Below are 11889 nucleotides of genomic sequence, written 5' to 3'. Positions count from 1 at the left end.
CCTCGAAAATCACCTATGTCACTTGTGCCCAGTGGCCTCAATGCCACCTGTCTGATCGCGTCACTGCCGATAACCCATCCAAAACTTTCAGGAGAGACGTTAAAAAAAATCCTCTCTGCTTGTAGACCTTCAATGTGTTGTTGAAAGAGACTTTTTACACCAGTGCATCTCATCAACAAAAATCTACCTTTAATGTGTCCTATGTTTGTTGTCATTGCCATTGTCCCCCTCATACCTTTTTATGTGGTCTACATACCCACTGTGTCTCTGATTTTCCCACTTGGGTCCCAGTTGTGCCTCTCTTTTACCTTTATGTCACAATGTGTCCTCCTTTCACCTGCGCTCAGTTCTGGAGACCAGTTAGGCCACACCAGGACCTTGAGATTCTTCTGAGTGAGCCTCTCCTCAGTTGCCCTTGCTATATATTCGGGTCATTGTCATGCAGAAAGACCGATCCATGACCCATCTTTGATGTTCTTACCGATCAGATACTTCCTTCTCGAGTTGTGTCCTATCCCCATGCACATATTCCCTCCTTGTGTCCCAGTTGTTACCCCCACGTGCCTCTCTCTTTCCCTTTTATCCCCCCTTTACCGTCCTTCTTGTGTGCGCCATGTCTCCCCCTTTATGTCCCCTTATGTACCCCCAATGCTCCCCTTGTATCTTCTTTATGGGCCTCAAATCAAGTTTACCATTTGTTTCCCATTTGCGTCCCAACTGTGGGCCCCATGGTCCCTTTCCCTTGTGCTCTTCTTGTGTCCCCCAGAACCCCCCGCCGTGGGCTGCGCACACGATCACATCTGCTTTCCTTGTCACCCTATTGCCCCCCCACCACCACCACCACGTATCTTTATTATGTTCCCTGTTTGTGCCCCCTGTGACCTTGGCCTGATCCGGCCCTGTGTCAGTGTGTGACAGCACGTCTGGATGCAAGGCCTGAGGACGTTTGTAGCAATGAGTCAAACAGCATTTACACATGACTTAGCATCAACACACAGCGGCTTCTGAGGGCAAGATGTGGATGACTGAATCTTCATCGGCATGGACACAAAGCACAACAAAAGTGTGTTCAGTGCTCCCAATTGTGGGGGGGGGGGGGTAAAGTGATACTTCTTTCTTTTTCTTTTTTTGTACAATGATTTATTTCCTTTCATTGTTTTTAAAGCATTGCCTCTACAGATCATGAAGGGTTTCTTTTGGCGATGATTATATCCATGATTTCCCTTGTGAATCAATCCATTCATTTTCTTATCCGCTTATCCTCACCCCTTATGAATTTGAACCAAATAAGATCCTCTCGGGTCAAACTGTCTCTTAGAAAACCTTTCCTGGCATTCGCAGTGAGATGAACATAGTCTCATGCATCACTCCTTAGTAACACCAGGGGGCGTCATGGCACCGCTGCGAAACGTGGCGAAGAGTTGCACGCAGGCGCGCACACACACGCGCGCACACGCGCACACGAACCTGAACGCACACAAGCGTTACAAACCCACTTGCACACTCAGAACACATTCAGGTACGCACACACACTGGTCTCCCCGCTGGTTTGCCACGCCTCCCGTAATACGTCACGGCTGATGATGTCACACCCCCTCCTTGTCCTCTTCAGTCCTGGAGCCAAACAACATCATCAGACCCATCAGACCTCCACGAGTGTTCTTTCTTTCTCTCCCTCTCCTCTTCTTGTTTTGCGTGCTACTTCTGGGACCGTTTGGGGGAAGCGTGGTCTGGCTGGAGAGCCGGGTAGCAAGCTGGAGGACCTGGACGTGGAATTCTTTTTGGTTTTTCCCCTACGTATAGGATAAGCTTGTTGGGTGGTCTCCGCTCACGCTCCTCTGCTTTCTTTGTGGATGTCATGCGAATCAGCGGCTTCGATTTTTTTTCACTTTCATCCTAAGTGGTGGTGACAAGGAAAAATAAGAAAAAAAGAGTGAGGAGGGGGGGGAAGTTTATGACGGACATGGCGATGGTGGCGTGGAGGAACCCCGAGGAGGGAACGCTCTCTTCTCCAGTGTCGCACGTTGCTCCCTTGGCTCTGCCAGTCCACATGAACCCACCGCCGGCCTCCCTGGAGATGCCCCCCGCTGCAGGACCACCCACCACCGCCACCAACACAACCAACAACAACAATAGCTCTTCTTCGTCGTCTTCGTCATCGTCGGACAAGCAGGCGAGCGTGCACATCGAGTGCATCGTGTGCGGCGATAAGTCCAGCGGGAAGCACTACGGCCAGTTCACCTGCGAGGGCTGCAAAAGCTTCTTCAAGCGCAGCGTGCGCCGCAACTTGAGCTACACCTGCCGGGCCAGCCGAACCTGTCCCGTCGACCAGCACCACCGCAACCAGTGCCAGTATTGCCGTCTCAAGAAGTGCCTCAAAGTGGGCATGCGGAGGGAAGGTACGACCCGGTCCATTCACTCATATTTTTGATTCGGGGACCAACAATCTTTTATCTGTTTTATTACGTCAATTTCCGGAATTTTTCATTTGGTTCAAATCATTCCAACTTCAGAATGTTCAGCCCATTCAAGGACATCAAGTATTTATTATTTTCATTCTCCCAAATTTGGCCTATATGAGAATATTCCTAAGTAGTCATGATTCCTTTTTGCATGACAACATTCTTAATTAATGCATGAAGACATTATTCCGTTCATATTTACCGTCTCCTTCCACATTTGTTGATCAATTCAAACCATTCTACGCTGTTTATGAAACATGAAATAAATTAGAAACGTTCATTGGCTGTATGGTAACCAGTTGAACATATTTAGGGGGAGAAAAAAACTAAACTTGCAGTTTGGTGTAAGAAAGCAAAAATATACTGTAGCATGTATGTTTTTCTTTTAATGAAGACATTGTGTGATACTTTATTATTATTACTACTCCATTCGTAATTGCTCAAAGGGAAAGTCAACTTCATTTCAACTGCTTTTCCTATAACTTTCAGCATAAAACATTTTAACAAAAAACGTGTGCTACCTTGTGGCGTTTACGTTTACAATTGTTTTAAAAGTAATGTGCCAAATTGTCTATATTTCTTCAAAAAAAATAACACAAATCAATTCCAATTGTTTATGAGTTACATGTAAAATGTTGCCTCTAAAAAATGCTCAAAATGAAGTACCTTCTTCCACACTTTATATTTCAGCCAAATAATAGTTCAGTGGTGCACAAATTGGTCATTGTAAAGCTGAAATGCCTTGTTTATATGGAAATTTGATTCAATTAAACAATTGATGTACAGCAATTAAAAATCAAAATCATTATAAATTTGCTGCAAAAAAAAAGAATAAAAAAAGAACCACGTTTGATAACGTTAATCGTAGTCAAAATGGATGCCATAAGTTAATGGTAAACCACGTGATTTGTCTCAACCAATCAAAGTTGCGATAGAGGATACAATACAGTATCATAAAATCGTTTTATATGCATAGACATAAGTAAACAACATGAATGTAATCATTGAATAATGGATAATCATAATATAATTTGAAACAATGGTCAGACATTTTGGGGAGCGGGGATTTTAATGGAGGCTACTTTTTTTTTTTTGCCAATTTCCAATCTATTAAGCTGTTTTATTTCCATGTCAATCAGGAAGTAGATTTTGTTACATCTAAAATGGAAGCGAAACACAGTGGCGTGTGATTTATGTCAAGCGGCATTGTTTTTAAAAATGTTTTAATTCAAGTGTATGCGTATTAGAAACATTTTTTGGAGGTTTGGTTGTTATTCTGTGATTCCTTACATTATTTGAAAAAAATAAAGACGTCAGTTGATTACAAAATTAAAACTAATTAAAATCAGTGGGTCGTGTGTGTTTGTGTGCAAACTACACGCTGAACGATCACTCAAACACATTTTACCACTGTACACGATCATCGGAATTGGGCCCGAAGTCTGGATCGAATCCATATGAAAAGACATTCGAGTGTTTGGGTGCAACCAAAGTTTCAGTCTTGGAGTTGAAGAGGAGGGGCATCGGTCTGTATGCGAGCGCGTGCGCGCGTGTGCCCGCTTGGGTACGGTGGGGGGGAGGGGGGGGGTGAAACCAACCGGGACGCCAAGAAGACAGCCAGTCCTAAATTTAGCACCTCTCCAAACCCCCTCTGGCGTGACGGCGGAGAGGCTCGCACGCGATCCCGAACCCACTTTAATCCTCTCCTATCTTTTTTTTTTCCCCAAGTGTGTCGTCTGGTGTACTGGCATCTCTCAAGTACATTTTGTGTCAGATGTACTTTTATGACATATATGAACTACGATATTTATTGCTAAAATATGGTTGGTGTTGGTTTTCCGGCATATTTCAACTATATTGTGCAGTGTCGTTGTGAGGCACCTTAGAAGAGTTCTTGTTGTTTTATGGCGTTTATGTAAGCGCATATATCGTACAATGTTGTGTTGTATGGCACATTTAATGGAGCCCAGTGTTGTTTTATGGCACCCTTATGCAGCCTACAGTATGTTACTGTTGTTGATGGCAGCTTTCAATATTGTATAAACATCAGTTATAGTCGATTTATTTTTCTTGCATGGCGTGTTAAAGGAACTGGTAGTGTTATTTTAGAGTAGTTTAAGCATATTTAGTGTTGTTTATATCAAGTCTAGCATAACTTGTTGTTTAGAGCATATTTAAAGTATATTTCATGTTTTTTATGGCACATTTTGCGTTTTATATTTTTGGGGCCTATTTGTTTTGGGAACATTTAGTATGATCCATTTGAAATGTGTTTAGTGTTGTTTTATGGCACGATTGAAGTGCTTATCGTGGCAAAGTGAAAGTATATTTTGTTGATGATGGCACATTCGTGTATATTTTGTATTGCTTTCTGGCAAATTGAGTGTAGATTTTTTTCATGCATAACACTGTAGGCAATTAATATTTGTTTGATGGCACGTTTCAATCGCCATTTCCCGTGTTTTGTTTTGTTTTTCCACCTGCAGCGGTGCAGCGAGGCCGGCTCCCCCCGGCGCAGTCCTTCCACGGCCAGTTCTCCCTGAGCACGGGGGAGCCCCTGCAGTGCCACTCGTACCTGTCGGGCTACATCTCGCTGCTGCTGCGGGCCGAGCCGTACGCCACGTCGCGCTTCGGCTCGCAGTGCCTGCCGGGTGGCGGCGCAGTGGGCATCGAGAACATCTGCGAGCTGGCGGCACGCATGCTGTTCAGCGCCGTGGAGTGGGCCCGCAACATCCCCTTCTTCCCCGACCTGCAGGTTTCCGACCAGGTGGCTCTGCTGCGGCTCACCTGGAGCGAGCTGTTCGTGCTCAACGCGGCGCAGTGCGCCATGCCAGTGCACGTGGCGCCGCTGCTGGCCGCCGCCGGCCTGCACGCAGCCCCCATGTCGGCCGAGCGCGTGGTGGCCTTCATGGACCACATCCGGGTCTTTCAGGAGCAGGTGGAGAAGCTCAAGACGCTGCACGTGGACTCGGCCGAGTACTCGTGCCTCAAGGCCGTCGTGCTGTTCACCACAGGTACGTGACGTCATCGGCGAACACACGAAGGCGATGATTTCTCAAGCGAGAACGCGACACTTCATGGCAAATTAAAGCGTGAAACTTAATGTGTTTTTCCTTATTGTGGCAGCAATGTACGCTTCCGTACTAAAGCATTTTCCAAATTTAAAAGAGTGATTTAAAACAACATGGAAATATTTTGGGGATTATTTTCATGGTGACATACATTTCAAGAAATAAAAGTAGGGTCAAAAGATAGCAGCCAATCCATACTCACTCCCTGTGACGTCACAAATACAGTGTGTGACCTAAAAAGATATATTGATCTTTTTAATGGTGATGACGATGATGACCATCATCATCATCATCGTCAGTCTCTGTTATATTGCATATCATTTAATTAATGTAAAACATAATGTAGAAATGTAAAGTGTACTAATCAATGAATACAATGAACTAAACACCTATTATGCACATTTTTGTTCAAGAGAAAGGACGAAAAAAATGTGACAAAGAAATAAAAATTGTTTCAAACAAAAAATAGTTGTGATCAATATTAAAATAAATGTTCACCACGCAAAAATCATGAAAAGTTTTTGTATGTATGGGAGGAAAAAAACAACAGTATGTAAATTGTGAAAGTACATGTTTTATTTTGTTATTATTTGACAGCGATTCATCAATTTCCCAAATATGATAGCGAGCCTTAAAGAGAAATTGAACCATGCAATAAAAGATGTATAGGTATTTACAAAAAGCAACAGCATCTTATGTAAGAGGTTCAGTCAGAGCACTCACCTCACTTGACCTGGTTGAACAAGGCCGCCCTTAAAGGGACAGGCTGCATTTGATCTGTGATGGAGAATAGAACTACCTCTGCATCAATTATGAAGTGTGGAAGAGGAATGGAAAAACCCTTATACTTTGCTTCCTTAAAAATAAATTTGAAAACTAGCGTCATGATTTAATTTACTAACCATTCTCTTTTTAATTGTAGTTAAAAATAAAACATATGTTGCTTTTTCCCTTTTTAGTGTTGCATTTTAAAAATCTTAGCCCTTCAAACATTGTGCCAATGGTTATGGCTCATGTCCGCCCCTCCCCCCCCCCCCAAATAGATGCTTCTTTGCTATTAAAAGTTCTGTAGTGTAGTTTTGTGGCTGATTTGGTTTATTTCAGTGCTGTATATTTAAAGGATATTTAGGGTCCAGGGATGCTCGTCGCAAAGTGTGGTACTCGTCCCACCAGCGGCACGCGGGCTCCCTCTAGTGGTAACAGAAAGGATCACTGAATAAATTGTTCAAATTGTGTAAAATGTTCGTGGCTTCAACTTTTGAAAATCCAGCACAGTGCATTTGTCCAGTGGAGTTTGGTTGTATTTAACTTTTGACTCTAACGCGTTTGCATTTAATCTTTCAGATACAATTTCAAGAACATTTTATGCACAATACATTTTAATTCAAGTGTATTTAAGCACACATTTCTGTGATCAATGTTACAGCGCCTTTCGAGATGATTAAATGTACCTGTTTGGCATAAAACATCTGCCCGCCCGAATGTGGTGCAATTTGGTCAGCAAAGTACTTTTTGAGGGGCATACTTGTATTTACTGTTCTTGTGATATATGTAAAGTACTATGTATTTATTAGGACGGATATTCAAAGCATATTTATTGGATCGCTGTTTTCTGGCAAATGTATTTGCGTGTTGTTTTTTTATGGCATATTCAAAGCAAATTTAGGGAATTGTGGTGGTTTGTAGCACATTTAGTATTTTGTTGCTTTATGGCGCTGTTGTCTTGTGGCATGTTTATCGTCAATATAGCATTTAATGTTATTCTATGACATACAGAAAGTGCACTTGGTCTTGTTTTGTAGCGCATTTGGGAGACAGCATTGTTCGATGGTACTTTAAGGTAGAACGTTGATTTTGTGTTGAAAGTCTATTTAGTGTACACGGCGTTTTATGGCACACTTACAGTAGATTTATAATATTGCTTTTCTGGCGTATTTCAACGATGTTTCTTGTAAAATGTTGTTTCATGGCCCATTTGTGCTAGATCGAGTGTATACAGTGGTGTTGTTTGATGGCATGTTTCCAGGCATATTTCTTGTTGTACTGCAGCCGGTGCTTGCGTCGGGGTCCGCATGAGTCCGCGTGTACACGTGTCATCAAAGTGGGACACATGTCAGTGTACGTGAACGCTCTGCGCTTCTGCCGCTGCCGCGTTGCGGCGCGGTGCCCTACATTTGACGGCGGCCATCTTGGCGGTGGCGTGCCGAGCGAGCGGGTCAAACGAGGTCGAGCTGGATGTTTATCTCGGCGGCAGCTTGCCTGATTTGTTGTCGTCTCGTACGTTCATGCGCTGTTGATCAAGTAAAGTCCCAGACTCATTTCACTGATTTGTGGGGTTTTTTTTTCCATTTGCTGGCCTGATGTCATTGTGAAAAGTCTGATTTGGATGGGTTGTGAGCAGATGTAATATTTGATTTGACATTTAAATCCACTCGCCAAGATAAAGCTCGTTGCCAAGTTTAACTCTTTTGAAAGAAAATCAATGAAATGATGAAATGGGAGCCAGTGCAAGGCATATTACAGAATATAGTGCTTATGTGTGCGTGGATATCAATACACATTGTTTTCATTAATTACAGATTATAGACGGCTCACCTAAATGAGGGATAGAATGATATACTGATGAATTATAATGCACCCTATCACTGGTGATATGCATAATATGTACGTCATTATGATTATAATACCATCACATGTCATGCAAAGTATAAATATGGGAAACGTCAAAGTATAAACACATACTTCTGCTCTTGTCTGTGTACTCCCTAAGTCTGTGTGACTTTATCATGTTTTTTTTTTTGTTGGGTTTTTTTTTTTTGCAAATTGTGTGAGTGCTGCAAAAAAAAAAAAAAAAACAGAATTTTTCATGCAGAAATCATACTATTCGCTGAGAAATTTGGTCAGGTCCGTGCATAGTGAGACATTGAAACAATTTAGGCTTTTAGGTCCTAACCACTACCACAATGGATTTGAAATGAAATAAACTACATTTGCTTTCTGTGCAGATGTTCAGCTTTAATTTCAAATCAGGTATGCAATGTCGGATGAACAAAGGTTTGGATCTATGCCTCCCACTTTTGAAGACACAAAAAGTAACGGGACAGTTGACTGCACAGCTGTTTTCAGGCCAGGTAGCTATGTATGACTGCAAATGGAAATGCTTTCCTTTTACTTATTGACGGTGTGACTGCTGAGAAAAGCATTTGGATGAAATGTTTCAGGCAATATTATTGGCTCATATTCAGCCAAATGCTTCAGAACTCGGCTTGGGCAGCGCATCACAGTGCAGATGGACAATAACCCTCAGCAAGCAGCAAAAGCAGCCAAAGTGTTTTTTCATGCAAGTCAGTCACCTCACCTAAACTGTCTGACACTTTTTTTCTGATTGCAAAGAAATAAAACAAGGAATAAGCTTTTAGTAAAGTCTTGCAAAGTTTGTACTGGTGATTTTGTGTGACTTTCAAGGCACATTTACTTCAAATATAGTCATCAGCGAAACTCAACTTTAAACGTTTTTTTTCCCCTGACAAGTTGTCGCCCTGACGATGTTATCAGTCTGCCTGGCGCACAATTTTCACACGGCCCTTTCTCTTCCTATTCCCGGTTCCTGTTTTGGCCAGATGCATGCGGCCTGTCGGACGCGACGCACGTGGAGGGTCTTCAGGAGAAGTCCCAGTGTGCACTGGAGGAATACGTGCGCAGCCAGTACCCGAACCAGCCCAGTCGCTTCGGCCGCCTGCTGCTGCGCCTGCCGTCTTTGCGCTCCGTGTCGTCGGCCGTCATCGAGCAGCTCTTCTTTGTGCGACTGGTGGGCAAGACGCCCATCGAAACGCTCATCCGCGACATGCTGCTGTCGGGCAGCAGCTTCAACTGGCCTTACGTGCCCGTCCAGTAGCGCCCCCTGTGGCCGGGGCGGGGGCGGCGGAGCTGAGGCAAAATGGTCTTCTCCTGGACGGGCTTGCACAGCTCCAGACATGACATTGGGGAAACACGATATCGATCTAACGTGCACACCAAATGCTAATTTGTGGCCGCAAAATACTGCTTTCAACCCCACGCTAATTTGCTTCTCACAAATGTAGCTTTTTTTTCTCGGTGTTTTCCCCTATTTGCTGAAACATTCACCTATACACATCTTTCTGTGTATTTTGCATTTTTTCTGTAGCGCCCCAGGATGCCATAAAAGAGTGCCAAAGCTAGTGCGAAGAGAACAGTACAAACAAGACACAGATCTGATCAGGGACGCTCTGTGCTGCCACCGTAAATACTCCAAAATAGCTCAGCATACATAGTCGTACTTTATTCCGTTTTTTTCCCTGATATTTGTTAATAGTTTTTTTTTGGGGGGGGGTGGCTGTTGGTTGCATCCACTACCTACACACCCACTCATTTTCAATACAATGAGTGTTTATTAGCGTTTTGGGACGAATTTTTTTGGTTTAATAGTTTTTTTTATCCCCCCAATCCATTTCAAGGGGCATCAATTATGCACAAATTTGGGATATTCGTGGGCCAGGGCCACTTTCAATCCCCTGTGTACAGTGACAGTCGTCTCGACAATAAATACAGAAGATGTTTGAATAGTTTGGATAGATTGATCCATCTTTTGATCAGACACGTGATCGGCTCCAAAATCCTGATCGTGTAAAATCCTGATAACTGGTATCGAGGAAGTAAAGTGAATCAATGTTTCCTATTCATTAATTTGCATTTGTCATGGGACTTATCCCCAGATAATCACTAAACAAAACTCACCTATTTGCCGTTTTGGGGATCTTTCGGTAACACGCCAAGTTGTCACAAGATGGCGCCAAAGTGATGGCTAATAGTAAAGTCATTCTTGGCGTCAAGGAAATATGTTGTAAGTATACGATAAGATCTACCGTATGCTCCCTTTGTAATTTGTGGCTACAAAAATTGCAGGTATAGCGTGCGCATAAAATATTAATTTGCTTAATAAGTCATGGGGGTAAGCAAATGGAGCACACCTTAACCTCTATCTTATGTCTCAAGACAAGGTGCACTCGATTTGACTCCCCAACTCTCCAGGAATGAGATGAATATCATTCATGTATTTTGCGTGCACATTATGCCTACTTCATGTACTTTGTGTGCACATTCCATCTATATTGTGGCGAAAATGACACCCTCCGCACCCCTGTCATGTCTGTGGCTCCGAACAAAGTTTTTCTTTTTGAGATTACCGGACATTTTTTGCAGTGTTGTAAAAGATGTATTGCCCCCCCGTGTGTGTATATTTATCATAGTTGTCATTTAAAAAAAACATGTTTTTAAAAGGGAGCAGGGCTTTTTCAAGATATTTGTTGTGGTTTTGTCAATATTTTCTTTCTTTTTTTTTTTTAAATATCCAGACATGGCACTTTTTTTCTGTTAAGGACTAAACAAAATAAAAGTACAATTTCACACAAAAAGCACGCACAACCTTTGTGCTCATGTTTGCTATATATTAGCTTGACTGTCAGCAAGAATGCATCAGTAATGTCATTACTTTTTTAAATAGCCAGTGAAAAGCAAAGCACCTCGACACATTTTGTTACTTTTATATCTTTATTTATTTAAAAGTGTCTGTTTTGTTTTGTTCCATTGTTGTTGTTTTGTTAAAATAAAATCAATCGCCCAAAAAAAAAAAAAAAAATCTAACAAAACCGATTTTGGAGATTCTTGGTTTTCATTGGACATTGCAATAATGTTTTTAATTTTTACACTTTTCAAACAAATTTATTACTTTGACTTGGTGTTGTCACAACATGCAAATATTCTCTCAGATCTTTGTTGGACATTTTGTGTTTTAACCAGTGTATTTGAAAGAAACAATATTTTTAGGCACACCTTGGTTACTTAGACATGACGTTGTTGACATTGTGGCAATCGGCAAAATGCGAAAATTTCAATGCAAAGGCACAAAAAAAAAATTAAAAAGACTAATAAAATACTGTACATTTAATTTAATTTGGGATGTTGCCATGGCAATTCTGTCTAATCATTTTTAAATTCTATTTTTTCGAATTGGCAAGTGAAAGGAGTAATTCTGCTATTTTTAATTGATTTTAATTAAAGTCTTAAAAATCAAAATTCACACCAGCCAGACTTTTAAAAAAATAATTATTTAGTTTATAATGACAACATTGCAGTATATTATCACTTTCTTGTGTTGTATTATAATCATGGCTTGTAAGATGTGTAAAAATGCCCATCTCGAGATTTATAGTTGTTCAAACAAAAAAGTAATGACATTGCTGTGTGTGTATTTTTGTGTGTGTGTGTGTGTGTGTGTGTGTGTGTGTGTGTGCTCTTTTTGGACAAGCACTGTACTGTGAAAGCATATTTGTTTGATA

General features: G+C 41.8%; 1 protein-coding gene across 1 annotated transcript; it reads left to right on the top strand.

Moving 5' to 3' along the window:
- The first annotated feature begins 1532 nt into the window (after positions 1-1532).
- Positions 1533-11059, top strand: LOC109519648 (COUP transcription factor 2-like). The gene is made up of 3 exons (XM_019876317.1): positions 1533-2399; positions 4949-5476; positions 9154-11059. The coding sequence occupies exons 1-3, from the start codon at positions 1955-1957 to the stop codon at positions 9426-9428; spliced, it is 1248 nt and encodes a 415-aa protein (XP_019731876.1). The 5' UTR covers positions 1533-1954; the 3' UTR covers positions 9429-11059.
- The last annotated feature ends 830 nt before the right edge of the window (positions 11060-11889 follow it).

Source organism: Hippocampus comes, unplaced genomic scaffold (genome assembly GCF_001891065.2).
Source record: "Hippocampus comes isolate QL1 unplaced genomic scaffold, H_comes_QL1_v1.1 scaffold150, whole genome shotgun sequence".
In the NCBI taxonomy this organism is placed as follows: Eukaryota; Metazoa; Chordata; class Actinopteri; order Syngnathiformes; family Syngnathidae; genus Hippocampus; species Hippocampus comes.
Note: the sequence above shows the minus strand (reverse complement) of the source record. Positions and strands in the feature narration are given on the sequence as shown.